Below are 27954 nucleotides of genomic sequence, written 5' to 3' on the forward strand. Positions count from 1 at the left end.
AATTAATAACTAAATGAAGCGTTGATACACAAAGACATGGGTCGCACACGGAGGCATGCTTGGGCCGATCCAAAAGTTTGTGAAGCGAAAAGTTTGCAATTAGAGGGGTGTGTAAATCGAGGTTCCACTGTATTTCATGTAGTGTATATAAGGATTTTATGCTAAAGTTATTTTCAGTCCTGTTACTCAATTATGACATTATTGCCTCAGGAACCTTTTTAAAAAGGAAATAACATGCCTTAGATGGGCCAATTCACATTTTGAGTAGTTTAATAGGTGTATTATCAGATTTAAAGTTGAAAAAAGACAGAAATGTACTTTTATTTTGAGAGTTAAAACAAGCAAACTGCAGCAATTTGGTAGAATGAACCATGCTTCTTATACAAAGGTAAATACTTTTGACCTTTTTTTGTATTGTGAGGTAAACGTGTCTTTCCAAAAACATTTCAGCAAGGAGTTGAGAATTAAAATTGTACGGCAAGACAGAATCGGAGAACAGGAGGAGCCTTCTTTTCTTTTTTTTCTTTTTTCTTTTTTTTAATAAACAATTCACATGTTCCAACAGGAAGGTTAAACAGAGCAGAACAGGAATTTACATTATAATCCTCTCGTAGACCACATTACAGTACTGTACAATACTGTGGCTACAATCCGCATTACCTGTAATCATTCATTATTTTTTTACCCGACAGTGAAGTGGAAATGTACAAAAGTAGCTGAGAGGACTATGTGACAAAGGGGAAAGCATTTTTTTGTTTGACAATAGTATCTAATGTCCTCGATCCTCCTTGGTGGGTTATTTTGTGTCATTGGGGAACAGGTTGGAGCTTGTATCTGATTTCACTGCTTTGTGTGATGCATTTACAGTATATACTGTACATAAGAAAATTACCTCATGTCAGGATGGCCAACCAAAGCATGTCAGCGGCAGCTGCAAGGCAGATGTATCATTTATGCAGTTTTTATATCATACAGTACAGTCTATGATTGTTCCTAGACTTTTAGTAAGGGGTTCAGCCCCATTTTAGGAGACAATAAAATGAAAGTCTTGAGGCAACAGGGAGGAGCCACTACTCACCCTGACTATTGTGGTCCTACTATTGGAACTTCTCATATGATCCTTGTCCTATTTCATTGTAGTTTCTCCTGAAGCATTGTTTTAGTAACTTAACCACAAAAAGTGTGCGCACATGGGTGTGTGCAGTACGGTGGTTGACAGTGGCAAATGTGGCAGCACGTTCAAATGCTCCAAACACAGAAATTATCTGCACTAAAAACACTTAGAGCCCCATAAAACTAATACAACGGGAAAATGCCATAAAATTAAAAAGGCTGCCATCAAATAAATGCCACAAAATAAAAATAAAAACAATTGCAAAAGGAAAATGATGCAAATGCCAAAGACGCACACAAAACCATTTGCTTGAGACTAAATTCTAGAATAGAATACAATAGAATAGAATAGAAAGTAATTTATTGATCCCTGGGGGAAATTCAGCACCAACAGAAATTAGCTGTGCTGCCAGGTGTGCAGGACCAAAAACTTGCTGAGTTAATGTGATTGCAGTATTTTCCTTTGCATTTGTTTTATGGTGTATGTGTGTTTTTAATTTTGGATCATCTCTGTTGCACCTTTGCCCTTCTCAGCCACTGTACATAGTGTAGGGTGGCTTTTTCTTCCGGCTTCAGCTTAATAATAGTTGACAAATAATTAAATGATTTATTATTGGCATTGTAAAACAGTTTAGCTTATTCATTACAAATGGGTTATCATATTTCCAAAAATACAAACAAATAGTCATTAATTAATTCAAGTTAATATAGTTTATTATTGTTGTTATTGATGTTACAAGTAGTAGTAGTATTATACTACTTTAGTGTGAATAGTACTATAAGTATTGTTATTATTATTACATGTTAGTCTAAACAACACAGTCTAAACCAGGGGTCTCAAACTCAATTTACCTGGGGGCCACTGGAGCTAGGGTCTGGGTGAGGCTGGGCCGCATCAGGTTTTCAACAAAAAAAACGCATTTATTAAAAACAGAAAAAAAAAGAAAAAAAAAACTGTCTTCAATGCTTTTGCTTCTGCTATACCCTACACTTTTTCAGTGCTTTGGTTCCGGTTTTCCACAAGAAAAGCTCTGATAAAACATTCCACTGTTCTCAAATATCTTAATTTTTAATTTTCTACACAAAATAAGATGAAAAAATAAATAAACAAATAAAGAATAAAGAAAATAAATCAATCAATCAGTAATAAATAAATAAAATAATAATAAAACAGCAAATAAGAAAAACTTAAGAAACCACATATAGTTGGTGGGTAGAGAAATTATTTTTTTTCAGATTCAAATTAACAGTATTAACAGTTATTTAACCTTTAACATGAACATTAATGAAACTTTCAACATGAACTGTTCTGAACATGGCTTCTCTTGCCTACTTTTGGCTAGAGGTCTGGCAGCGCTTCCTCTCGCATAGCCGAGCCACATTTGGCTTGAGGGAGGAAGCAATTGAGACCCTCAGTAGACTTTGAAGATGCTCATCAGTAAGTCTGGTCCTGTACTTGGACTTATTGAAGTTCAAGGTGGAGAAGAGCTTTTCACACAAGTACGTGCTCCCAAAAAGGCACATGGTCCGCTTGAACATTCTGGAAAGCTCAGGGAAGCTGGGAGTCAATTCTCTCAAAAATTGCCCAAGCTTGTCTGCTCTTCCACTCACCTCCCTGAACTTGGCTTTGAGTTCAGAGTTGCACTGCAGGTCAATGAGCTCCATTTGAAGCACAGGAGGGGCATCTTGCACATCAAAGGAGAAGGGGTCCGCAAAAATTTGAAATGTGGCTCTGTGCGTCTTGAAGTCTGCAAATCTGTGGTCAAATTCCTCCTGTAGCTTCAAAATGGCATCAGCATACTTCTCACCACTGAATGGTGTGCCTGCATCCACAAGTGCCTTGCATGCTGGGAAATGGCAAAGGTTTGTCTGAGATAGCTGAACTTTCCATAGCATAAGTTTTGTGGAGAATGCTCTCACATTGTCATAGGCAGCACTGACAAGTTGCCCCTGGCCTTGTAACCTCTTGTTCAGTACATTAAGCTCATGCGTGACATCAACAAGAAAAGCTAAGTCCATGAGCCATATAGGATCACTTAACACAGGAACAGCCACCCCATTCTTCTCCATGAAGACTTTCACTTCTGCTCTCAACTCAAAAAATCTCTTCAACATGTTTCCCCTGCTGAGCCAACGTACCTCGGTGAAGTAAAGCACGTCCCCATATTCTGACTCCATTTCTTCTAAAAAAGCACGGAACCTTCTGTGTTTTAAGCCCCTGGATCTGATGTGGTTGATGCATTGCACAACAACAGACATCACGTTGTCAAATTTCAGGCATTTGCTGCAAAGGGCCTGCTGATGGATAATGCAGTGCAGAGCTATGGCTTCCTCCACACCCTCCTCTTCCAGTTTTTTTTGAACAAGTGCCACCAGTCCATTTTTCCTCCCTGTCATTGATGGCGCTCCATCAGTTGTTATCCCAACAAATCTCTTCCATGAAAAACCGGCATTCTCAATGGCATCACACAGCTGGTGAAATATCTCCTGAGCGGTGGTCTGGCCATGCATTGGCATTACTGTGAGCAACTCCTCTGTCACTTCAAAATTGTCATCAACACCACGGACATATATTGCGAGCTGGGCAGTGTCAGTGATGTCTGTGGTCTCATCAAGAGCGACTGAGTATACACTGAAACATTTTGCTTTCTCACACAGTTGATCATAAATGTCACTTGACATGTCACAAATGCGCTCTGCCACGGTGTTGGCAGAAAGGCTGATGTTGCTGAACTGACCTTTCTTTTCTGGACAGACAATACTTGCAGCCTGTAACAGGCACTTTTTGACAAATTCACCTTCTGTAAATGGCTTTCCTGCTTTAGCAATCATCTCACTAACCACATAGCTAGCTTCGACTGCTGCGTTATTCTCTTTGGTTACTTTCTTAAAAAAATCTTGTTGCTTCAGTAGACATGTTTTAAGATTGGCAACTCGGTTGGCTCTCTCATCTCCCTGGTATTTTGCATAGTCCTCAGCATGTCTAGTTGTGTAATGACGTTTCAAATTGTATTCCTTATGCACCGCAACTTTCTCTGTGCAAATAAGACACGTCGGAGTGCCCCTGTGCTCCACAAAGAAATACTGAATTTCCCACTTTTCCTGAAATTGTCTGTGCTCATCACCAACCTTTCTCTTCACTGCAGGCTTTGAGAAAGACATGTTTGGGGCTGTGTAATATATAATTTCACTAGGTATCGCTGTTGTGTTGAAGTTTAAGTTTTAGTGTTTAGCTGACGTACAAAGAACGTAATTTCCGCTGGTACCAGATTGGCTCAGGGTCCTGCGCCTGCATATGACGTCGAGCACGGCACAGTTAGTGATTGGTTGAACGTCAGAAACCATGGAAACACAAAGTGTTTGTGGTGGCCGTTTAATATTTATATTATAAGTTCTCCCTATAAACGTGCATTTTTTTCACACTGACAGGCTCAGATAGTTACAATAAGTGTCCGACAACATACTAGAAAGGAGAAATGAACGTATGTCTACCTTTAGCTTGAGATCGCTGTTTGTTGCGAGAGCCAATCAGTGTGGAGAGTCTCATAACGTTACTGCACACAGGTCCTGTGCGGTGTCCTGCAGGCTGCTGTGCCCGCTGCAGTTTATGGAAGACAGAGTTTACCGACAACCGTTTAACGACCAGGAGAGTTTATGTTTCGCAGCCGGCTCTGGAGGGAGAGAGCCGGTGAATCCCCTGTTTACTGACCGGGAGGAGAGAGCCGGTGAATCCCCTGTGAACTTCCCCTGACCGGGGGAATGGGACTGGACCGGAGTTCGCTGGCGGTTTACCTGACCGGGAGTTTCGGAGGGAGAGAACCGGGGGAAAACCGACGAGATTACATACAAAGTCAATGCAGACCGGAGGTTGTTTATTTTTTTCGCGGGACTGGACCGGAGGACTGAACCACTGCTAGCTGGCAGGCAGCCGGCTCAGAGCAGCAGCACTGAAGGAGAGAACTGGGGGAAAAACCCACAGTTTACCGGCGGCCGTTTACTGACCATGGGAGTATTTTTGAGTATTTTGCGATTATTTTTGTCGCTTTTGCTGTGAACACCCCTTTAGTCCACACAGCAGCAGAACAACAACAAACAGCGATCTCAAGCTAAAGGTAGACATACGTTCATTTCTCCTTTCTAGTATGTTGTCGGACACTTATTGTAACTATCTGAGCCTGTCAGTGTGAAAAAAATGCACGTTTATAGGGAGAACTAGGGAGAATGTGACGCCTCCAGAGGGTATCATGTACCCAGAAATGACAGCGGAGCTTCGGACTTTCAGAGCAGTACAGCGCAGTGATGGTGGTGATCTCAGTCATGGATGATGAGAGAAAAAGCAAAACAGGCGGGCTCGCTCGCGTATGGGCGGGACAAAATCGTGTCAATTGTGTCCGGTGTGCACACAGCTTTAAGCTGTCATTTCTGGGTACATGATACCATACAGCATCCATGTCAAACTCGCGCGGGCCGCACTAACATTAAACTTTCATATCAAGGCGGGGGCCTCAAACTAGCGTCCGGCGGGCCGCATTTGGCCCGCGGGCCGCGAGTTTGAGACCCCTGGTCTAAACCTTTTCCACAAGGGGGTCACATACGAAAAAATAAATAGATTTTGCGGGCCACCCTCTCAGATTATTTTATATTATTATTATTATTATAAATAAAGAATGATTTATTTTAGTAGTTTTATTTTATAATGTATGTTATTAATTATAATACATTTTTTATAACAATTATTAATTTTATTAAAGTTATGATTACATTTTGTTAATAACAATAATAATAAGAATAATGACAAATATGAGGGGGTGGCCCGCAAAATCTTTTTATTTGTACTATTTTAATAGTTATTATTATTTTTGTTATTATTATTATGACTGTAAAACATGCCATTGTTAATACAAATGCTAGATGGGCAAAATGTGTCAAAAATGATGAATAATTTCTCTGTGTGTGTTCTTAGTTCCAACTCTTCCTCCACCACCTCGCTAGCCAGCAACTCTCCCAAGACGTCTTCGAGTGACTGGGCCGTGCCGCAAGCTTCCAGACTTAAGTACCGGCAGCAGTTCAACACACTGGATAAGCTCATGAGTGGCTACTTGTCAGGTATGCACTATAAAAAACAAATTACAGCCTGAATGCTTAAGTGGAAAAGTTGTGCAGCAAAAAAAAAAAAAAAAAAAAAAAAAGGTCGCTGCAGGAAATATTTTTTATACAGGGCCTCAAGTGAGAAACGCTTTGATTGCATCCAATCTGACGCAGACTCAGCTGGCTACAATTTGGTGAGGAAAATATTATTCATGATGAGGATGAGAACTGTGTAGGTACTTGTGTGCATCTATATACTTTGTTGTGTGCATCATTTCAGGAACCTCGCGGATGTGGACAAGGACGGCCAGCTGCGAGCCGACGAGTTCATCCTGGCCATGCACCTTGTGGACATGGCTAAAACTGGCCGCCCGCTGCCGCTCACGTTGCCCCAAGACCTGGTGCCGCCTCCTCTCAGGTACCACACATCGACTGTACTCCTCTGATATTAAACTGTACACAAAGACATGTGTGAATTCTGATTGCAGAGGAGGAATCAGGCCCAGTGAGCTTGTTAACGGTACCGGACATTACAGTAGTCCCTCTTTAGTCGACCCGCTGGAGGCAGAACCCGTGCAGAAGAGCAAAAGCAGCGGTATGTTGCCTTCAATCGTCTTTAGAATTGTATTACTCGGATGTACCTTAGATTTCTCACTAACATGTTGCACTAATGAAATTAAATATGCATTCAGGCCACTCTACAACCTTACATTTTTTCCGATTCTGAATGATTTGTCACTTTATGAAGTCATTTTGATATGAAGAAATCCTTCAGAGATAACATTTTCCCTCCACAAAACTTTTAAATACTGTATGAGTAATAATGATTCCTGAGCTTGGCCACCGCTGCTGCTCAGTGCTCCCCTCAACTCCCAGGGGGTGGAACAAGGGGATGGGTCAAATGCAGAGGGTAATTTCACCACACCTAGTGTGTGTGTGATCAGTGGTACTTTAACTTTAATACAAGTGAATTTTTGTTGGAGTAAATTGTGATGCAAGTGCAAAAAAGTTGTTGCTAATAGTAACTATTTTCCTTGTTAGCCTATTAAGATACCGTTTGTAGGGAGAAAAAAAGCACACACAAAAATGTTCTTTAATATTGTAGATTTTGGAACACTTTCTTTGAAATTTTTAGGCAAATTCCAAGTTAAACGGCCATCTGCATGAAAGACCCTATTTTGGGGTAGTGAACCGCGTCCCTCCCAGTGCTGGCAGCACTCATGCTATCCCAGACTATGATGCTACCGCTACCTTAGTGTGTCACATTAATTGTGCAGCTTACTTATGTTCACAGCTCCTTAGACAATAATGTGTTCATAGTTAATCTATGCTGATATACAAGCTCTACACAGACTACTCCAAAGTATATCCGAGTTTACTTTCTGTATTATTTGTCCCTTGAGAAGATATATTAAAAGTTTTTTTTCTGAATTACTTCAGTATCCTTTGAGGACAGGCTGAAGGAGAACTTTGCCCGAGGCAGTGCCGAGCTAGAGAAGCGGCGTCAGGCCCTGGAGGAAACGCAGAGGAAGGAGCGTGAGAGGAGGGCCAGGGAGGAGCGTGAGACTCAGGAACGCAGGGAGAGGGAGGCCCGGGAGCATGAGAATCGCAGGCGGCTGGAGGAGGAGCGGCGTCTGGATAGGCAGCGGGAGATGGAGAGGCAACGGGAGGAGGAAAGGCTGAGGGAGCTGGAGAAAAAGGAGGTAAGAAAAAAGTAGATGGTTGTAGGCGAACACAATGTATCCCAACTGTAGTTTATGAGGATGTATTTATGCAGTATCTTACAATTTTATTACAGTATATATTCTCAAGAGAAAATACAACATAAAACTAGAACTGGTGGGAATTCTGGAGAAAAAAACAGGAATTTTGGGGGACTTTGAATGTTGTTAGTTTCATTAATTCAATCATTCATGTATTTATTTGACAGGGACAGTACAATTAAACATTGATACACATAGGTAACCGATGTCAAAGTACATAAGACTTCTAGCCACAGGCTAATTTGCAACCTTTGTCCTTGGTTAGGCTTTAAGAAAAAGTTGAGAAAAGTGTAAAACACATACAAAAGGATTAAGACAAGTACAAAAATCAAAACACATTAAAAATAATTGGCCCCATTTGTCCATACTACATCCAGTTCTAGTGCTCACACTTCTGATTTTCCTTAAACCACTTTTTCAGTTTTGTGGACAAAAGTTTAATGTCCGACTGTGACTTTAACTCCAGTGGCAAAGAGTTCCACAGATGTGAGGCCTTCACTGAGAACGCAGACTGACCCGGAGTCGTCCGGCACCTTTTCACTCTACAGCTCACACCGACTGCAGCTCGAGTCTGCACACCTTCACTACTGTATCTTTGTATTTTTTTTGACACATCACATCAGGGGCTAATCCATTAAGACACTTAAAAATAGCTTTTAAAAATGAGAAATTTATAAAATGATCAAAACTCATCACGTTATATTTTTGGGTAATATGGCCGTGATGATGCTTCATTGGTTGTTGGTCAAATATCTTTAGTGATTGTTTATATAATGACAACAGAGGCTTCACTACACGTCTCCTGGCCTGTCCCCAGACCATGGCACAATAAGACAAAGTATGGGATAAAATCATTGCATGCATGTAAACTTGTGCAGCTTGAACAGATAAACAAGATTTAATTAGCCTGAAACTGTTTATATTTATTTTTATGGTTTTAGTCATTTTTATAATATGGCCATCAAATTTTAGCTTAGGGTCCAAATATTTACATTTGAATGGTAAGGATGAGTGGAATGTGTAGATAGTGGAAAAATGTTGAGGAGAAGGCAGCTGAAAAAAAAGGCAGAATAATAATTAGAATACTACTTGTGTGAATGTGGAATAGTGTGTTGATAAAACATCTATTCTGCTATATGAGCTGTACACTGACTACCTGAAAGAATATCCAAGTTCACTGTCTACACTATTGTCTCCTTCTCCCTGCAGGCAGCCAAGCAGGAGCTGGAGCGTCAGGGTCGTGAGCAATGGGAGCGCAGCAAGAAGGAAGAGCTGATCAGGAGGCGAGAAGGGGAGCAGGATGAGATCTCACAGCTCCGAGCCAAAAAGAAGAATCTGGAGTTGGAGCTGGAGGCTGTGGTGAGACTTTATCATCTGGCGGTGCTACCGAGGAAGCAGATGGTTCGCTCAGGTTCATTTGTCCGTTCCTCTCTCAGGGCAACAAGCACAAACAGATCTCCGACCACCTCCGAGACGCTCAAAGCAAGAGAAAGATCCAGAAGGCGGAAGTGGACCTCATCAATCAGAAGAGAGACGCACGCATCGTGGAGATCAACACCCTGCAGCTTCAATTTGAGGTCGGGATGACTTCTTGATAATACGTTTTACACTGGCTGGAAAATAACGGTTGTGTTTGTGTGCCTCCTTCAGGAATGGCAGAAGAAGCTCTCTCTGCTGGTTCCAGAGCAGCAGAAGCTGACTGAGAAGCTGAGAAACATGAACCTCAACAAAATCCCATGTAAGTACAAGTCAATACGTTTGTGCTGACTTTTAAAACTGAACGTTTTTTTTACTGATACTCTTTGGGGTGTTACAGCGGCAACGTTGGCCTCGCTGGCCGTGAACGTGGCCGACAAAGGTGCCAACTGTCGGAAACTGAAGGACCAGCTCGACGCTCTGGAAAAAGAAAGCACAGACAAGCTGGCCCAGATGAAGCAGTACAACAAGGACCTGCAGGTGAGTGCTTATTCCTAGTTGTAATGCTGTTTTATCATACAAGATACACCTCCTTCTTTAGTTATTTTTACTACTATTTATTCACTATACTATGTCAACCAGTTCTAAGTATACTATGTTAGTAAGACTAATCGACGAAAGACATACTGCTTTTGACAGGGTTGTCCAGATCCGATATTGATATCGGATATTCGTCCGATAACAACAACAAAAATCAAGCATCGGATTACGTTGGCTTGCATCTAAAATCTTCAGATACAAGCAGTCCTGCAGCGCGTTTACTTGTGCAAAGCTGGACAGCTAGTTAGCATCTAATGTTCTCCAATAAGCATACTACCGGTAGGTTTTTGTTTTTTTACAAAAGGTAAACATGCTAGTCTATAGGCTATTAGAAGCTAGCAGCTACACATCAGCTAAACACACAATAGCGCACGAGCTAGACATATGTACTATATGTCCTTAATTAAACAATATTGCAGTCTAAAATACTACATTTGTTAATATAAACAAGTATAAAATAATTATAGTTACATATTACTTCCAGACACAAAGTCTCTAAGGCAGAAGTGTATTAGAAAATATCAAGTAACAATTGTGTCCACATCAATCAACTTACTGCACAATGAGTCTAACTTGATCAATTATTGTGGCCATTTGGTGTTGCAAAAAAACAAGTTACAACTACACTTCCATTTAAAGACAGCGTAGGTCCATTCCAGAAGTGTAGTAACAAATAGATTAGTGTTAACACTACAAAATAATAAGGACTGTATGTATAATTCCTGCTATCATATTGGGTCAATATTGGTTATGGCCAATATTCAAGGCTCCTGTATCGGATCGACACCCATCGTCTTTGGTCAATTAAACATATACTGATCGATACGTGTTTTTTTTAACAAAATATAATTGTCACACAGTCAAAAACATTATAATAAGACAATGATGGCAATTAGGTTATATTTCACAAAAAAAGGACCTTAGCGCTACCAACGCACTTCCTCAGATTCAGTGAGAAGGTGTCCACACTTCTGACTGGCACTGCATATTTTTATGTGAACTGGTTTCATACTGCTGATTATTAAAACAAAACAAATGAAAATGTAGGAAATTGTTAGGTCTACTTCTTATTTTTGTGTTTAACAAACACACACGTAAAAACACACATGTTGATTTATCAATCAATCGGATTTTGTTTTGTTTTGTTTTTTTATGGTAAACACAAACAATAAGTGAAGGTTGGATTGACATCAATCGATATTGTTTGGCTCGCAAAATACACTTTTCAAATGACATACAATTATAAAGTACAATCCGTGTTTAATACTTTAAATTGTGATACATTTAATTTTTTTTTGTGTGAAACTTCTCTCCCTGCTTTTAACTTCTTAACTCTCTCAACTTCTTCTCCTTTTTCCTCTTCATCTTGCAACCTGGATGCATCTTTAATTCCCACCTATCATTTTTATTATTATAAATTTTCATCCGTCCATACTTGTGATTCCTTATTGTCTTTATCATCATCATCATCAGCTTGAGGACATGGATGATTGTCTCCTACGGGCTCTTCTGTCTCTGCTGGCTTGTCTCCGTCAGCTTTTCCTACTCATCAAGGTTATCGGTCTCACTCTCCTACATTCTTTCTTTTGCTATTCCATCTTTTCCTTTCTTCCTAATGCTGCCATGTTGCATCCTTATTTTTATTTTCCAATGAAATCATTCTTAGTTTTTGTATTCTAGCCAGGATCAGGGTAATACACACACACACACACACACACACACACACACACACACACGCACACGCACGCACGCACATCACTTTAAAATACATAATGAATATATATTGTCGAAGAAATATATTTCTTTGATCGATCTTGTGCACAAAGTGTAAGCCGTATTATTGTGTACTCTTCTATTCTCTCAGGAACTTAGAGAGAAGCAAGCCAAGCAGCAGTCTGTTCTGGAAAACCTGTACAGGGTCAAGGAGGAGAAGCTGTGGGAGCTGCAAATACGCAGGGAGGAACAGGAGCGTGAAAGGAAAATGAAGGAGGTAGAGGAGCGAGAAAGACACAGAAAGGAGGAAGAAGCGGAACGAGAAAGGCAGCGGAGGGAAGAAGAGGAGGAACGGGAAAGGCAGCGAAGGGAAGAGGAGGAAGAACGGGAAAGGCAGAGGAAGAAGGTAGAGGAAGAACAAGAGAGGCGGAGAAAAGAAGAAGAGGAAGAACGACAAAGACGGAGGAAAGAGGAAAAAGAGGAACGAGAAAGGCAGAGGAAGGAAGAAGAGGAGGAACGAGAAAGGCAGAAGAAGGAAGAAGAGGAGGAAGGAGAAAGGCAGAGGAAGGAAGAAGAGGAGGAACGAGAAAGGCAGAGGAAGGAAGAAGACGAAGAACGAGAAAAGCGGAGGAAGGAGGAAGAGGTAGCGGAGGCTAGGTATATGCAAGTATCCGCCATATCTTCCAATTCAAATGTTCAAATTTTTGATATAGTCATAATTAGAGTTGTATATTAAAACACAATAGATATGTTTGCCAGTCAAAGATCTCCTATATTACGGAGGGTTTTTTGCAGTTTTTAGCAACCTATTGCCAAAACAAAAGTCCTCTATATGACAGGAGACCAATTGAATCCATTTATTTAATGCAGGCGGGCAAAGCTGGAGGAGGAGGAGGGGAAAAAAAGGGAAAAGGAGCAGGAGGAAGAGGAGAGAAGAAGAAGGGAGGAAGAAGAGGAGAAAAAGAAGAAATCCTCCAAGGTGACTCTTTATAAAGCCTTGTACTCGTTCTTGGCTCGCAACAAGGATGAGCTGAGCATTGACGCTGAGTGCCTCATAGAGGTTTGTCACACACACACACACACACACACACACACACACACACACACACACACACACACACACACACACACACACACACACACACACACACACACACACACACACACACACACTTAACTGCGAAGACTAAAGTGGCTTTGTCCGTCACGCAGGTGGACGAGCAGACTAAAGGCGAGCCCGGTTGGCTGTGCGGCAGTTACCGTGGCAACAGAGGCTGGTTCCCTCAAAGTTATGCTGAGAAATGCCCTGGCCCTGCCTCCCCTAAAACTGTCTCTGCCTCCTGTTGTCCATCCTTCCTTGAACCGCCACAGCTGGAAAACTCCAGGTACTTTTAAGTGGACACAAGTATTGGAACACACCCATTTATCACATAATTAATCAGTCAAAGCCGATACTGGCCAGTGAACATCATCTTCCATTTCCGCTACGTGTCCCATGACTTTTGCACTTTTGAGACATAATTATTTTTCTTCATGCGTAGAATCCCAGATGGTTACCAAATAACAGAAGATGATGTCCCTCCTGTTCAGTTGGACATAAGCCAGGTAAGAAGCACAGTCTGCGTAGTAAATTAGGTTTTCAAATGTATTGTGGTTTGCTTATGTTTGCAAACACACACACACATAGCTTACTTTTATATTCATAGCTTCCTCAATTTGTTTTCTCTCCCAATAGATAACATCTGATGTATTTTTTGCTCTACTGTTCTCACTAGACACAATATTAAGTACACCTGCACAGTCACAACAGATGCAAATTGGGAAAAAAACAAGACATAACATTCCGGGTAATCATGGTTTCACTCCAGTCCTGCGGGTGGCGGTAATGCACCAGTTGCATTATTAAAGGCCTCACAATCGTATATTGGAAGTGTGTTGTCTGAAATCAAAGCAGTTTAAAAGTGCTTTAAGTAAGCCCTACCAGGAGCATGCCGCTTTGTGTGTCTGTAGCTTTAATGCTAATGAGCTGTGTTTGTCTTCAGCAAAGTGTTTCTAAAAAGCTCTACTGAGCACTTGATCCACATTTTACATAAACACTGTAACTCTGCACTTCTCCAATGTAATAGACGCCATATATCACATACAACAACGTAACAGGAGGACTTAAACATTAGCAACACTCGCATAGCTCTGTGAGCTACAGTGCATTTTAACAGCAATATCATGCTGGGTTAGCATATTCACTGAGGAAAAACATGATTGAGCGTGTAGCTCTCCACGTCTGTAGCTGACTAAAAGATAGTTGGCAGAGCTCCAAGCTCGAATTATGTGTAGCAAACCCTGCTTTTCTATAAAAGTGTCGGGCGTATACATTTAACTCGGGGGTAGGTCCCTGAAGAAGGCGATGTTTCCCTTTTAGAACGTCTGTGGCTTGGCTGAGCTCCAGACTTTATTTTAGGATGTGTAGCAAAGCCTGGAGAAGGACTTTTTAATAAGTTTTAAAAAAATAAACATAACAGTCAAACGTGTCAATCAAAACATAACTAATTAACACCCACCCACATTACGCTTCCAGTTTGCAGCACCTGTCCTGGCTCGGGTCATCTCTCCATGGTCGCCTGCCCCGTCTGCAACACACTTCCCACTCGACGCGGATGACGTCGACAATGCGCTGCTCAGCTTGCCGCAGGGCGATGTCATCAACGTGCTGCAGCAGAGGGGCGACTGGTGGTTTGGGCAGCTTAACGGGACACGGGGATGGTTTCCCAGAAGCTGCGTCACTGTTGAGGCGGTCGGCAATGTGGAGTATGAAGACACACAACTTCCTATGTGTTATGTTCTGTTATGTTCACATTTTGTTATTGTTGTTAAAAGTATGGACACGCTGGATGTCAGCGATTGTACTCAGCTTGAAGGTAAGTTAGCAATCCAGATGCTCCAACTTTTAGCCACCTCTGACTGACGCTTCCGTGTTTGTACCCAAAACAGAATATGTGGCCCTGTACACGTACGAGAGCCCGGAAGCAGGCGACCTGACCTTTGAAGAGGGCGATGTTGTCTTGGTGACTGAGCACGAAGGGGAGTGGTGGAGAGGATGCATTGGCGACCAAACCGGAGTCTTTCCATCCAACTATGTAAGGCCTGTGGAACCAGAGGTGACATTTTATTTTACTTTATCATGAATAAGTTATGTTAGATAATAATTGGCGAGATGTTGTTGTTTCTTAAATGTATTAAAGGGGTTCTATTATTTAAAACCAACTTTTTTTTTACCTGTCAGTACAATGTTTTGTGTATTTCATGATTAATCATAGCTTATTTTCTTGCATGCATACAATTTTCTTTAAAAAAGAACCCTAATATTTGGATACAAATGCAATTTTGTTGTCAGATTGTAATACTGCAACGTTTTCTAAACTGTACTGTACTTTGTGACAGTAAGTACAGTAAGAATTCTTACAGAAGGGTGCAAAATGGATGTGTAATATCCTCATTAAATGAGGACGTGTGCTGGACCTCGGATCAACTGCAATCAGTAACGAAACAAACACGCTCACATAAATATTGCGCTTATTGCAACCAATGACAGCAGAAATCTTCTATCTGAACTCTTATACACTTACAAACCCTGTTTCCATATGAGTTGGGAAATTGTGTTGGATGTAAATATAAACGGAATACAATGATTTGCAAATCATTTTCAACCCATATTCACTTGTATATGCTACAAAGACAACATATTTGATGTTCAAACTGATAAACTTTTTTTTTTGTGCAAATAATCATTAACTTTAGAATTTGATGCCAGCAACACGTGACAAAGAAGTTGGGAAAGGTGGCAATAAATACTGATAAAGTTGATGAATGCTCATCAAACACTTATTTGGAACATCCCACAGGTGAACAGGCAAATTGGGAACAGGTGGGTGCCATGATTGGGTATAAAAGTAGATTCCATGAAATTCTCAGTCATTCACAAACAAGGATGGGGCGAGGGTCACCACTTTGTCAACAAATGCGTGAGCAAATTGTTGAACAGTTTAAGAAAGACCTTTCTCAACCAGCTATTGCAAGGAATTTAGGGATTTCACCATCTACGGTCCGTAATATCATCAAAGGGTTCAGAGAATCTGGAGAAATCACTGCACGTAAGCAGCTAAGCCCGTGACCTTCGATCCCTCAGGCTGTACTGCATCAACAAGCGACATCAGTGTGTAAAGGATATCACCACATGGGCTCAGGAACACTTCAGAAACCCACTGTCAGTAACTACAGTTGGTCGCTACATCTGTAAGTGCAAGTTAAAACTCTCCTATGCAAGGCGAAAACCGTTTATCAACAACACCCAGAAACGCCGTCGGCTTCGCTGGGCCTGAGCTCATCTAAGATGGACTGATACAAAGTGGAAAAGTGTTCTGTGGTCTGACGAGTCCACATTTCAAATTGTTTTTGGAAACTGTGGACGCCCCTGCTTATTTCAGCAAGACAATGCCAAGCCACATGTTACATCAACGTGGCTTCATAGTAAAAGAGTGCGGGTACTAGACTGGCCTGCCTGTAGTCCAGACCTGTCTCCCATTGAAAATATGTGGCGCATTATGAAGCCTAAAATACCACAACGGAGACCCCCGGACTGTTGAACAACTTCAGCTGTACATCAAGCAAGAATGGAAAATAATTCCACCTGAGAAGCTTAAAAAATGTGTCTCCTCAGTACCCAAACGTTTACTGAGTGTTGTTAAAAGGAAAGGCCATGTAACACAGTGGTGAACATGCCCTTTCCCCACTACTTTAGCACGTGTTGCAGCCATGAAATTCTAAGTTAATTATTATTTGCCAAAAAAAAATAAAGTTTATGAGTTTGAACACCAAATATCTTGTCTTTGTGCATTCAATTGAATATGGGTTGAAAAGGATTTGCAAATCATTGTATTCCGTTTATATTTACATCTAACACAATTTCCCAACTCATATGGAAACGGGGTTTGTACTTTAGTTATCTGTTCCACTGACAAGATGCTTGCTCGGTGCGTGTTGGCTACTATGGCGAAACTGCCGAGGCAAAACTGGCGTCTGACGTCACAATTTACCTTTTTCTTTTACAGGGCGCACCAACCCGGAAACAGGAAATAAAAAATTAATCGGCTCTGTTGACCACTTACTTAATAAAATACTGGACAAAGTGCGTCCCTTGACAGCTCAATACGGAACACATACTTTTGTTTCTAAATACTGGATGATTCCGTGTTTCAAGGGACGTTTGGCAACCCTATTTAAGTAGCATTTATGTTAGCGGCCCCATCCTCATGTTAATGTTTCGCTTTAAAATGATGTTTAAAAACGTGATATGCGCCGATGATAAGTTTGTTGCTGCAATACTAACTTATTACCTCCGTTTTAGTTAATGTTCCATCGAGGTTTATTTTGAAGCAAAAGTGGGCGCTGAGCACATCCCTGTAACTATCACTGGTGTGTGATGTGATCACTCCAAGTGCAATGTGCGCTCCCTTCAGGCGCCGGTCAAAACATACACTTTGATTAATCTTCATTAATTTTTGGTTATGCGATAATTTTTTTATTAATCAAATGCGTTAACATTGACAGCCCTAATAAATGTTTACATGTGTATACGTGTGTGCGCGCGTGCGTGCGTGCGTATATGGTGTGTGTGTGTGTGTGTGTGTGTGTGTGTGTGTGTGTGTGTGTGTGTATATATGGAGTATGGAAAGCATTCAGACCCCTTAAAATGTTTAACTTTTTGTTTCATTGCAGCCATTTGCCAAAATCAAAATAAGTAAATTTTATTTTTCATTAATGTACATTCAGCACCCCATCTTGACGGCAAAAAACAGAAATGTAGCAATGTTTGCAAATTAATTAAAAATGAAAAATTCTAATCACATGTACTTAAGTATTCAGACTTTTTGCAGCATCATGCTGTGGGGATGGTTTTCAGTGGCAGGAACTGGGAGACTAGTCAGGAAAGAGGGAAAGATAAATGCAGTAATATACAGAGACATTCTGGATGAAAACCAATGCTTCCCATCCAAACCTCCACATAGGTGTTGGAAAGAGGAAAGGGCGAAACTGCCCAAAGATAGGTGTACCAAGCTTGTGGCATCGTATTCAAAAAGACTGTCATTGCTGCCAAAGGTGCATCAACAAAGTATTGAGCAAAGGGTCTGAATAATATTGTACATGTGCTTTTTTTTATTTTTTAGATGTTTGCAAAAAAATTTAATTTGTTTTTTTTTTCTGTCAAGATGGGCTGCTTTTTAGATTTTAGAATGAAAAATGTAAAGGGGTCTGAATTATTTCCGTACCCACAGTAAATATGCTATTTCGTGTTTTATTTTATTGCTATTAATTGTTGGCGTTAGGGACTAGTGTTGAAAATTAGCTCTATGACTGACACATTTACAAAAATATGTGTTGTCCCTATATTAAATAGATAATTTAAATTTAAACTAAATAATTTGGAGTGCATGAGAAAGTGGAACAAAAAGGGCCCTTTGACCACATTTATAAACAAGTATATTGCACAACCCAGCAGCAACAGAATCAATGTTGTAATAACAATAAGGAGCAAAAACTGCTTATTCCGCATGAATACAGTTTACTTTCACGCCAACCGGAATCTGAGGTTTCCTACAGCCACAGCTGTTAATTTTGACCTAATTAGAGATCCTGGGAATTCATTATTTCCCGGTGACTGTGGTTAATTAATTAGAGGCATTAATTGGAGCATTTATCAGAGCAGATACTAAGTTTATTATTATCATCAATTTAGGTGTCAAGACCTGGAGGCCCAACCAAAAAGCCTGGTGAGGATCAACACACACACACTCACAGAGGATAAGCAAAATATTCAGCCATGCTCAACTGTGATTGGTCGACAGAGATCGCCCAGGCCGTCACAGCCGTTGCAGGCGCAACAACGCAGCATCTGCATCTTTCCCCGGGGCAACTCATCGTGATCCTGGCAAAGAACTCCTCTGGGTGGTGGCTGGGGGAACTGCAAGTGAGTGGGTGCAACAGAACAGTCACATTAAAGTTTATGGATAGGTTGATTGGCAACACTAAATTGGCCCAAGTGTGTGAATGTGAGTGTGAATGTTGTCTCTCTATCTGTGTTGGCCCTGTGATGGGGTGGCGACTTGTCCAGGGTGTACCCCGCCTTCCGCCCATGTGCAGCTGAGATAACCTCCAGCACCCCCCGCGACCCTGAAAGGGACAATCGGTAGAAAATGGATGGTTTTAAGTTTATTTCAAACATGCATATAGTCACAACATTAAATCTCACATATTTCCAGTTTCTAATCACAACAAGACCGAAAAGAGTAGGAAGAAGTAGAGCTTATTTAATCCTACCCAGTTTCCATTTCATAGCAATTCAATTAGGATGAACAAAAAAACCTTAAATATTGACTTCTGCGCGAATAAACACGGTACACCTCACAATAGTTGCCTACAAAAATGAATCTGCAAATAAACGCCACACCTCAACTCAAACATGGGAACTCAGGGTTTCCCCCAAATTGCCAATATGCCTGTGGTGGTGGGGGCGTGGCTATGAGTGTGGTGAGGGTGTGGTCAAAATGACGCCATCATATAATTTGCATAATCTACTATGAATCATATTTTCTTTAACAAGGCTAAAAAGGTTTATACATACAAACCCCAAAACCAGTGAAGTTGGCACGTTGTGTAAATTGTAAATAAAAACAGAATAAAATGATTTGCAAATACTTTTCAACTTATATTCAATTGAATAGACTGCAAAGACAAGATACTTAACGTTCGAACTGGAAAACTTTTATTTTTTGCAAATATTAGCTCATTTGGAATTTGATGCCTGCAACATGTTTCAAAAAAGCTGGCACAAGTTGCAAAAAATACTGATAAAGTTGAGGAATGCTCATCAAACACTTATTTGGAACATCCCACATGTGAACACGCTAATTGGGAACAGGTGGGTGCCATGATTGGGTATAAAAGCAGCTTCCATGAAATGCTCAGTCATTCACAAACAAGGATGGGGCGAGGGTCACCACTTTGTGAACAGATTGTCCAACAGTTTAAGAACAACATTTCTCAACAAGCTATTGCAAAGGAATTTAGGGATTTCACCATCTACGGTCCGTAATATCATCTAAAGGTTCAGAGAATATGGAGAAATCACTGCACGTAAGCGCTGATATTACGGACCTTTGATTCCTCAGGCGGTACTGCAACAAAAAGCGACACCAGTGTGTAAAGGATATCACTACATGGGCTCAGGAACACTTCAGAAAACCACTGTCAATAACTACAGTTGGTCGCTACATCTGTAAGTGCAAGTTTGAACTCTACTATGCAAAGCGAAAACCGTTTATCAACAACACCCAGAAACGCGGCCGGCTTTGCTGGGCCCGAGCTCATCTAAGATGGACTGATACAAAGTGGAAAAGTGTTCTGTGTTCTGACGAATCCACATTTCAAATTGTTTTTGGAAACGGTGGATGTCGTGTCCTCAGGACCAAAGAGGACAAGAACCATCCGGATTGTTATAGGCGCAAAGTTGAAAAGCCAGCATCTGTGATGGTATTGGGGTGTATTAGTGCCCAAGTTAATTATTATTTGCAAAAAAAAAAATAAAGTTTATGAGTTTGAACATCAAATATCTTGTCTTTGTAGTGCATTCAATTGAATATGGGTTGAAAAGGATTTGCAAATCTTTGTATTCCGTTTATATTTACATCTAACACAATTTCCCAACTCATTTGGAAACGGGGTTTGTATGATAAATATTTTAATTTCCGTATTCCGTTTATATTTACATCTAACACAATTTCCCAACTCATTTGGAAACGGGGTTTGTATGATAAATATTTTAATTTCCTATAATTTTGCATATATTCACATTTTTTAATTGTTAAGTGAAATAGACATTTTATTATTCAGGTTGGCAGCTGACTGCACGGCGCCAGTAAAAGGATCACGGCACAGAGAGAGAGGACGGCATTTTTGGTTCTCTGCCAGTGGATAATTTAAGTCCGGCGTTTTGTTTTTTCATTACTACAAGGAGGACTTAAATAGACATTAAGTATTTTACTTACATTCAACCCGACGTCTTTTTCGGAGTTAAAAACGTTTTGTTGCATGCAGAAATGTTATTTCATTTTCTCTGCAGTCGTTCATTGATTTCATAAATGTAACCCATAATAGTTTGTTTATACATAGCACAAAGCAAAAAAAACTTTATATGCAGTGTTATTTCATTTTAAATTTCAAAAGAGTTTTGTGGCTCCCATTGTTTTCTTTAATTTGTGAAACGGGTCAAAATGGCTCTTTGAGTGGTAAAGGTTGCCTGGGCTATACACTACCGTTCAAAAGTTTAGGGTCCCCCAAACAATTTTGTGGAATAGCCTTCATTTCTAAGAACAAGAATAGACTGTCGAGTTTCAGATGAAAGTTCACTTTTTCTGGCCATTTTGAGCGTTTAATTGACCCCACAAATGTGATGCTCCAGAAACTCAATCTGCTCAAAGGAAGGTCAGTTTTGTAGCTTCTGTAACGAGCTAAACTGTTTTCAGATGTGTGAACATGATTGCACAAGGGTTTTCTAATCATCAATTAGCCTTCTGAGCCAATGAGCAAACACATTGTACCATTAGAACACTGGAGTGATAGTTGCTGGAAATGGGCCTCTATACGCCTATGTAGGTATTGCACCAAAAACCAGACATTTGCAGCTAGAATAGTCATTTACCACATTAGCAATGTATAGAGTGTATTTCTTTAAAGTTAAGACTAGTTTAAAGTTATCTTCATTGAAAAGTACAGTGCTTTTCCTTCAAAAATAAGGACATTTCAATGTGACCCCAAACTATTGAACGGTAGTGTACATATCCATTAATACTGTCACGATCTGGTGGAGTTATCGTTTACATTCGTGTATGTTTGATGTTCATTGTTCTCATGGTTGTAAACACGGTGTTGGCGGAGAATGAGCAAGTGTTGTTGTATCTCTCTGGTAAAGAAGCACGGAGACAGACGTGTGTGCAAGGGTGAAATATGTGTTGGAATTTGGCTGGTTGCTAGCAAAAGATTGGCAATAAAAGTTCAAAAGACCCTCAGACTTTGTGTGACTTCTTCTGGGGGCTATTTTACATTATAATACTTTAATTTGTTGTTACATAAAAAAATACTTAATTTGTAAGGTGTGGTAGCTTTTATTTTGCTGTATCAGGCCTCCTTGATCAATTACATTAAGAGGAAACCCTGCAACTGTAAAGCTGTAGTTTCTGATGGAATTTGAAGAGAATTTCCTTCTGTATGCGTAATAATACATAGTTATGAAATAATAACTTTTTTATAACTTATATTATAAAGTTCATTTTATATTAGCCTCCACTGAAATAGACACAGGGCAGCATGGTGCCACAGGGGTTAGTGCGTGTGCCTCATAATACAAAGGTCCTGGGTTCGATTCCCGGTGTCTTTCTGTGTGGAGTTTGCTTGTTCTCCCCGTGACTGTGTGGGTTCCCTTTGGGTACTCCGGCTTCCTCCACCTCCAAAAACATGCACCTGGGGATAGGTTGATTGGCAACACTAAACTGGCCCTAGTGTGTGAATGTTGTCTATCTGTGTTGGCCCTGCGATGAGGTGGCGACTTATCCAGGGTTTACTTCCGCCCAAATGCAGCTGGGGTAGGCTCCAGCACCCCCCGACACCCCGCGAGGCACAAGCGGTAGAAAATGGATGGATAAAATAAGATACAATACACCAAATAGGCAAGGCGAATTTTTTTACAGAGCACAATTCGTACACAGGACAATTCAAAGTGCATTACAGAAATAAATTATTGCTGGGTATAAAAACAATTATGTATACACACTACATTCCCCTCTAATCAAGAAAAAATTTAACAGGTTGCATCTGTAAAGCTCAAGTTTTTTTCACTAGGCTCGAGGCAAGAAGCGTCAGAGAGGCTGGGTTAAGTCCTCCAACCTTAAACTGCTAGGACCCTCAAGCAACAAGTCCTCCCCCTCCCCTCTGCCAGGTGACACACCTTACAAATGCGACTGGTGTTGTGGTAGTTGCCAACCACGGCATATCCCGTTGGCCATCATTTGGATTTATGTCAATATAGTCAATAATGGATGTCCGCAGTGTGCCAAGTCATCGCCATGTACGACTACACGGCCGCCAACCGCGATGAGCTGAGCTTTTCCAAAGGTCAGCTGATCAACGTCCTGGACAAGACTAACTCTGATTGGTGGAAAGGGGAGACCAACGGCATTACGGGCCTTCTGCCCACCAACTACGTCAAGATGACCACCACCGAGTCGGACCCCAGCCAGCAATGTGAGTAAAACAAGGAGCGTTTGTGTACTGGGAATACCTTTGATAGTGTCATAAGTGATGGTCATTTAGTGCTTGGTTTACTTCAGGCTCAGCAAATTCTCTATATCATTGCAAAAACGACGAGGGTAAATTACAAGGTTAATTTGTAAGGGATCAATGGTAAATACTGGCACATTTGCCATAAAAACACTTCATTTTTTGGTACAGTACTTGCATTAAAGTGATTTATCGTGATAAAATGTGCCAATAAGATTAGACTGGATGTTAATTTAAGCGATTAAGTGAGCGCCCTTATGTTTGCTTGTTTAATATGAAGCAAGTATAACTATAAAGTAAACAAAAAACAGAACCTAATTTGTTTATTAGCTTTCAAATAAATATTAAGTCACTATATATTTGCTTTCAAGTAAATATTAAGTCACTATATATTTTTTAAAAGCTGCTTAGTTTTACCGAGTGCTTTAAAAACAAAACAAGCTAGCTAACAGCTAGCGGTCTCGTGGCGTTAGCTTCATATTGAGTAGACATGAGAGTAATTTAGATTAAAACTTTTTTAATGTTCAGATTAAAAAGTATGGCTAGAATAATTCCCCCTTCAATCACAGCTTCTATTTAAAAAATTGGGGCAAATTATTCACATTTCTGGAATCGGAAGCTAACAGTTACCATTGCAGTGTCCTGGTGGTGCTAGTTTCTACTCTACTGTCCATTAAAGGCCTACTGAAATGAATTTTTTTTATTTAAACGGGGATAGCAGATCCATTCTATGCGTCATACTTGATAATTTCGCGATATTGCCATATTTTTGCTGAGGGATTTAGAAGGGAGAACATCGACGATAAAGTTCGCAACTTTTGGTCGCTGATAAAAAAAGCCTTGCCTGTACCGGAAGTAGCGTGACGTCGCAGGTTGAAAGAAAGGCTCCTCACATTTCCCCATTGTTTACACCAGCAGCGAGAGCGATTCGGACCGAGAAAGCGACGATTACCCCATTAATTTGAGCGAGGATGAAAGATTCGTGGATGAGGAACGTGAGAGTGAAGGACTAGAGTGCAGTGCAGGACGTATCTTTTTTCGCTCTGACCGTAACTTAGTAAAAGGGCTCATTTGATTCCACACTTTCTCCTTATTCTATTGTGGATCACGGATTTCTATTTTAAACCACCTCGGATACTATATCCTCTTGAAAATGAGAGTCGAGAACGCGAAATGGACATTCACAGTGACTTTTATCTCCACGACAATACATCGGTGAAGCACTTTAGCTACGGAGCTAACGTGATAGCATCGTGCTTAAATGCAGATAGAAACAAAAGAAATAAGCTCCTGACTGGAAGGATAGACAGAAGATCAACAATACTACTATCAGGAGACACCGAACCAAACACTGGACCTGTAACCACACGGTTAATGCTGTGCCGCCTGTCGAAGCCTAGCAATGCTGTTGCTAACGACGCCATTGAAGCTAACTTAGCCACGGGACCTCGTCAGAGCTATGATAAACACATTAGCGCTCCACCTACACCAGCCCTCATCTGCTCATCAACACCCGAGCTCACCTGCGTTTCAGCGATCGACGGCGCGACGAAGGACTTCACCCGATCATCGATGCGGTCGGCGGCTAGCGTCGGATAGCGCGTCTGCTATCCAAGTCAAAGTCCTCCTGGTTGTGTTGCTGCAGCCAGCCGCTAATACACCGATCCCACCTACAGCTTTCTTCTTTGCAGTCTCCATTGTTCATTAAACAAATTGCAAAAGATTCACCAACACAGATGTCCAGAATACTGTGGAATTTTGCGATGAAAACAGAGCTGTTTGTATTGTGATACAATGTGTCCGAATACTTCCGTTTCAACCATTGACGTCACGCGCAAATGTCATCATACATGGATGTTTTCAACCGGAAGTTCCCCGGGAAATTTAAAATTGCACTTTATAAGTCAACCCGGCCGTATTGGCATGTTGCAATGTTAAGATTTCATCATTGATATATAAACTATCAGACTGCGTGGTCGGTAGTAGTGGGTTTCAGTAGGCCTTTAAATATATTTGTAATAGTATATTTGATACATTTCATAACATTATAGTAGATTATATTTATTAACAACAACAATGTTAATTTATTGTTTTTCTATCCAGATATTGTCTTTCAAGACACCAAAAAATGAACACATTGGACATGATTAACAGCATTTAATGTATATTATTATGATTATTAATGCATGTGCATGCCCCGCATTAATATTCCGGCTATATTAATGTCTGCTGTCTCTCCCTCATCTGGCTCACCTTCCCCTTCTCCGCTTCATCTCTTCTATGTTTCCTCTGTAGGATGTGGGCTTTCCTCTCCTCTTCCTTCTCCTCCTTCCTCCTTGTTTTCCTCATCTTACCGAAACCCAGAAGTCCAGTCATCTACAAGAACAGCACCAGGCTCACAGGCTTTTTTTTTTAGGACACTTTCTTTGCATTTTCCTTGCTCCTTGGTTTATTTTAATATGTGTAGTGAAGCCTAAAGAAAGAGGTTTTGGTGTGATGTTGCATTCTTTTCACCAGCATATCTTTTGTTGCATCTCTGGCCTTGAAACAGTACCTTACCTAACATTAACTACACCAGTCTTCCTCCATTCAGGCCTATGCAGTCATGATTGGTGCTTTATTTCATTAACAACAACAATGTGCCTCACTTGTTCATTGCTCATGTAAATAAACTCAACCACTTTTAACAATTAAAAAATATTATTTTACCACACCTGTTGTGTTTATGTCATGGGACATTGTAGCGTGTATTGTGTACCTGTGTGTTACAGGGTGTGCTTACCTGATGACCCTTGACACCATGACCCCCCAAGAGAGGAAGAGGCAGGGTTACATCCATGAGCTCATTCACACTGAGGAGACGTACGTGGATGACCTAGAGCTGGTGTTGGAGGTCTGAATGTGTGCACACACAATATTGTATACTAATATACACGTTTCTTGTTGCTACCTACACCATTTTTTATTTTCTTATCTACATAAATTATCTATGTATTTATCTTTTGATATTACTGGTTTTACATTTGATCATAGTCATTTTTGGTCATGGTTTTAACCAAAAAACAACAATATTATTGTTGTTTTTTGAGTAGAAAGGGAAACAATCACTTTCAGTCCAAAAATTTGGAGATGCATGTTTTTCAGTGGATACACAACATAATCAACCTGTGTTTGTTCAAATTATATTTAGGAGCTATTTAATAAAAATGAAGAAAACTATATAGTATTCATATACTGTAATGAAATGTTGATATTTAATGCATGTTTAATGTAAATATGTTTTTATTCTATATAAATATATTTGGTAAAAAAACCCCAAAAAAACGTTTTATTTAAAATACACATTTTCCGTAATCAAAAACACTACAGGAACCCTAACCTAAAATATTTTTTTAAATATCTATATTTTTCACTGTTACTAATAACATTTAATAAAACTTGCTCATCTGCCCATGAGGGATTTTTTTTATTTTGTATGAATTTAAATTAATTATGTAGAACATGCATACTTGAAATAAGATCATTTGTAATCTTAGTCAATATTGATACTTACTTACTTAATTTAAAATTGCTATTTCATATCTACATTATATTAATTTAAATAGCTATTGTTTAAAGTTGGCAAAAAATAATCTGGTCCACATTGCACATGAATTCAACATAATTATGGTCAATTCCATGTAACATGTTAATGCACTTCTATTTTTGATTAATTATCATCAGATTACATTGTAATTGTTTGCTAGATTTTATTCCATTTTATCATAAAAATTCCTCCCCACTTTTGTGGCAATAAAAATCTGTGTTGACAAAGTTTGATGCCTGCGTCTTCTGAGTGCTCTTGTTGTCTCTCAGGTGTTCCACAAGCCCATGTCGGACTCAGGTCGACTTACAGAAGGCGAGATGGGCGTCATCTTTGTAAATTGGAGAGAGTTAATCATGTGTAACACTAAACTACTCAAGTAAGTTCTTAGTATAAGTACTACTACTACTACATCCCAATGTCCACCTTGTAAACGTGTTGCCTTCATGTCTGTGGTCGGTCCTCACAGGGCGCTGCGTGTCCGCAAGAAATTGGGCGGAGAGAACATGCCGGTCCAGCTTATTGGTGACCTGCTGGCATCGGAGCTGACACACATGCAGCCATACATCCGCTTTTGCTCTTGCCAGCTCAACGCTGCCGCCTTACTGCAGAGCAAAACGCACAACCAGCCCGACTTCAAGGACTTCCTTAAAGTAGGACTCTGTTATGTTTTTGTGTAATGTTAAATTTTTATTTTATTTTATGGCAACTAGCAAATCATAACAACTATAAATATGTTACAAATATGCCCTCTAATGGTCAGGGATGAAATCCATCCATCCATTTTCTACTGCTTGTCCCTCTCGGGGCCACTGGGGGGCTGGAGCCTATCCCAGCTGCACTTGGGCAGAAGGTGGGGTACACCCTGGACAAGTCGCCACATCATTGCAGGGCCAACACATTTAACAAACAAGCATTCACACTCACATTCACACACTAGGGCCAATTTAGTGTTGCCAATCAACCTATCCCAGGTGCATGTCTTTGGAGGTGGGAGGAAGCCGGAGTACCCGGTGAGAACTGACGCAGTCACGGGGTGAACAGTCACAACATCTTAATATATGATCTGATCCTCATTGCATAACAATGCAAACCATTCTTCTCCACAACATCTTTAATTTTGGTTATTTCACTTTTTTTTACCAAAAATGGTGTTGAAGAAAAAATACTGCTTGTCTGTACATATATATTCATACATTTGCATATTCATATTGTTTACATGTACACATATAGTGGGTACGGAAAGTATTTAGACCCCTTTAAATTTTTCGGTCTTTGTTTCATTGCAGCCAT

General features: G+C 40.3%; 1 protein-coding gene and 1 long non-coding RNA gene across 8 annotated transcripts in view; one reads left to right on the forward strand and one right to left on the reverse strand.

Annotated features, from left to right (window-relative positions):
- The window catches only part of LOC133648539 (intersectin-2-like), a 99640-nt gene that overhangs the window by 56303 nt on the left and 15383 nt on the right, over window positions 1-27954 (forward strand). For 4 of the 7 annotated variants that reach the window (XM_062044722.1, XM_062044720.1, XM_062044726.1 and 1 more), the window contains 24 exons: window positions 6077-6219; window positions 6332-6395; window positions 6482-6619; window positions 6690-6796; window positions 7642-7904; window positions 9174-9323; window positions 9401-9541; window positions 9615-9702; window positions 9781-9920; window positions 11454-11534; window positions 11845-12350; window positions 12564-12753; window positions 12906-13078; window positions 13235-13298; window positions 14269-14498; window positions 14568-14608; window positions 14682-14848; window positions 18484-18517; window positions 18593-18714; window positions 22641-22737; window positions 22848-23042; window positions 25850-25971; window positions 26934-27040; window positions 27131-27314. In XM_062044722.1, the coding sequence (XP_061900706.1) occupies window positions 6077-6219; window positions 6332-6395; window positions 6482-6619; window positions 6690-6796; window positions 7642-7904; window positions 9174-9323; window positions 9401-9541; window positions 9615-9702; window positions 9781-9920; window positions 11454-11534; window positions 11845-12350; window positions 12564-12753; window positions 12906-13078; window positions 13235-13298; window positions 14269-14498; window positions 14568-14608; window positions 14682-14848; window positions 18484-18517; window positions 18593-18714; window positions 22641-22737; window positions 22848-23042; window positions 25850-25971; window positions 26934-27040; window positions 27131-27314 (3547 nt within the window). The remainder of the gene's footprint in view (window positions 1-6076; window positions 6220-6331; window positions 6396-6481; window positions 6620-6689; window positions 6797-7641; window positions 7905-9173; window positions 9324-9400; window positions 9542-9614; window positions 9703-9780; window positions 9921-11453; window positions 11535-11844; window positions 12351-12563; window positions 12754-12905; window positions 13079-13234; window positions 13299-14268; window positions 14499-14567; window positions 14609-14681; window positions 14849-18483; window positions 18518-18592; window positions 18715-22640; window positions 22738-22847; window positions 23043-25849; window positions 25972-26933; window positions 27041-27130; window positions 27315-27954) is intronic. The other 3 variants (XM_062044723.1, XM_062044725.1, XM_062044724.1) reach the window with 3 other exon arrangements.
- Window positions 7915-15036, reverse strand: LOC133648542 (uncharacterized). The gene is made up of 3 exons (XR_009825887.1): window positions 14252-15036; window positions 9121-9347; window positions 7915-9017 (listed from the first exon to the last, which is right to left on the reverse strand). It is a non-coding gene; the product is annotated as an uncharacterized LOC133648542 (long non-coding RNA).

This window comes from Entelurus aequoreus, linkage group LG04 (assembly GCF_033978785.1).
Source record: "Entelurus aequoreus isolate RoL-2023_Sb linkage group LG04, RoL_Eaeq_v1.1, whole genome shotgun sequence".
Classification (NCBI taxonomy): Eukaryota; Metazoa; Chordata; class Actinopteri; order Syngnathiformes; family Syngnathidae; genus Entelurus; species Entelurus aequoreus.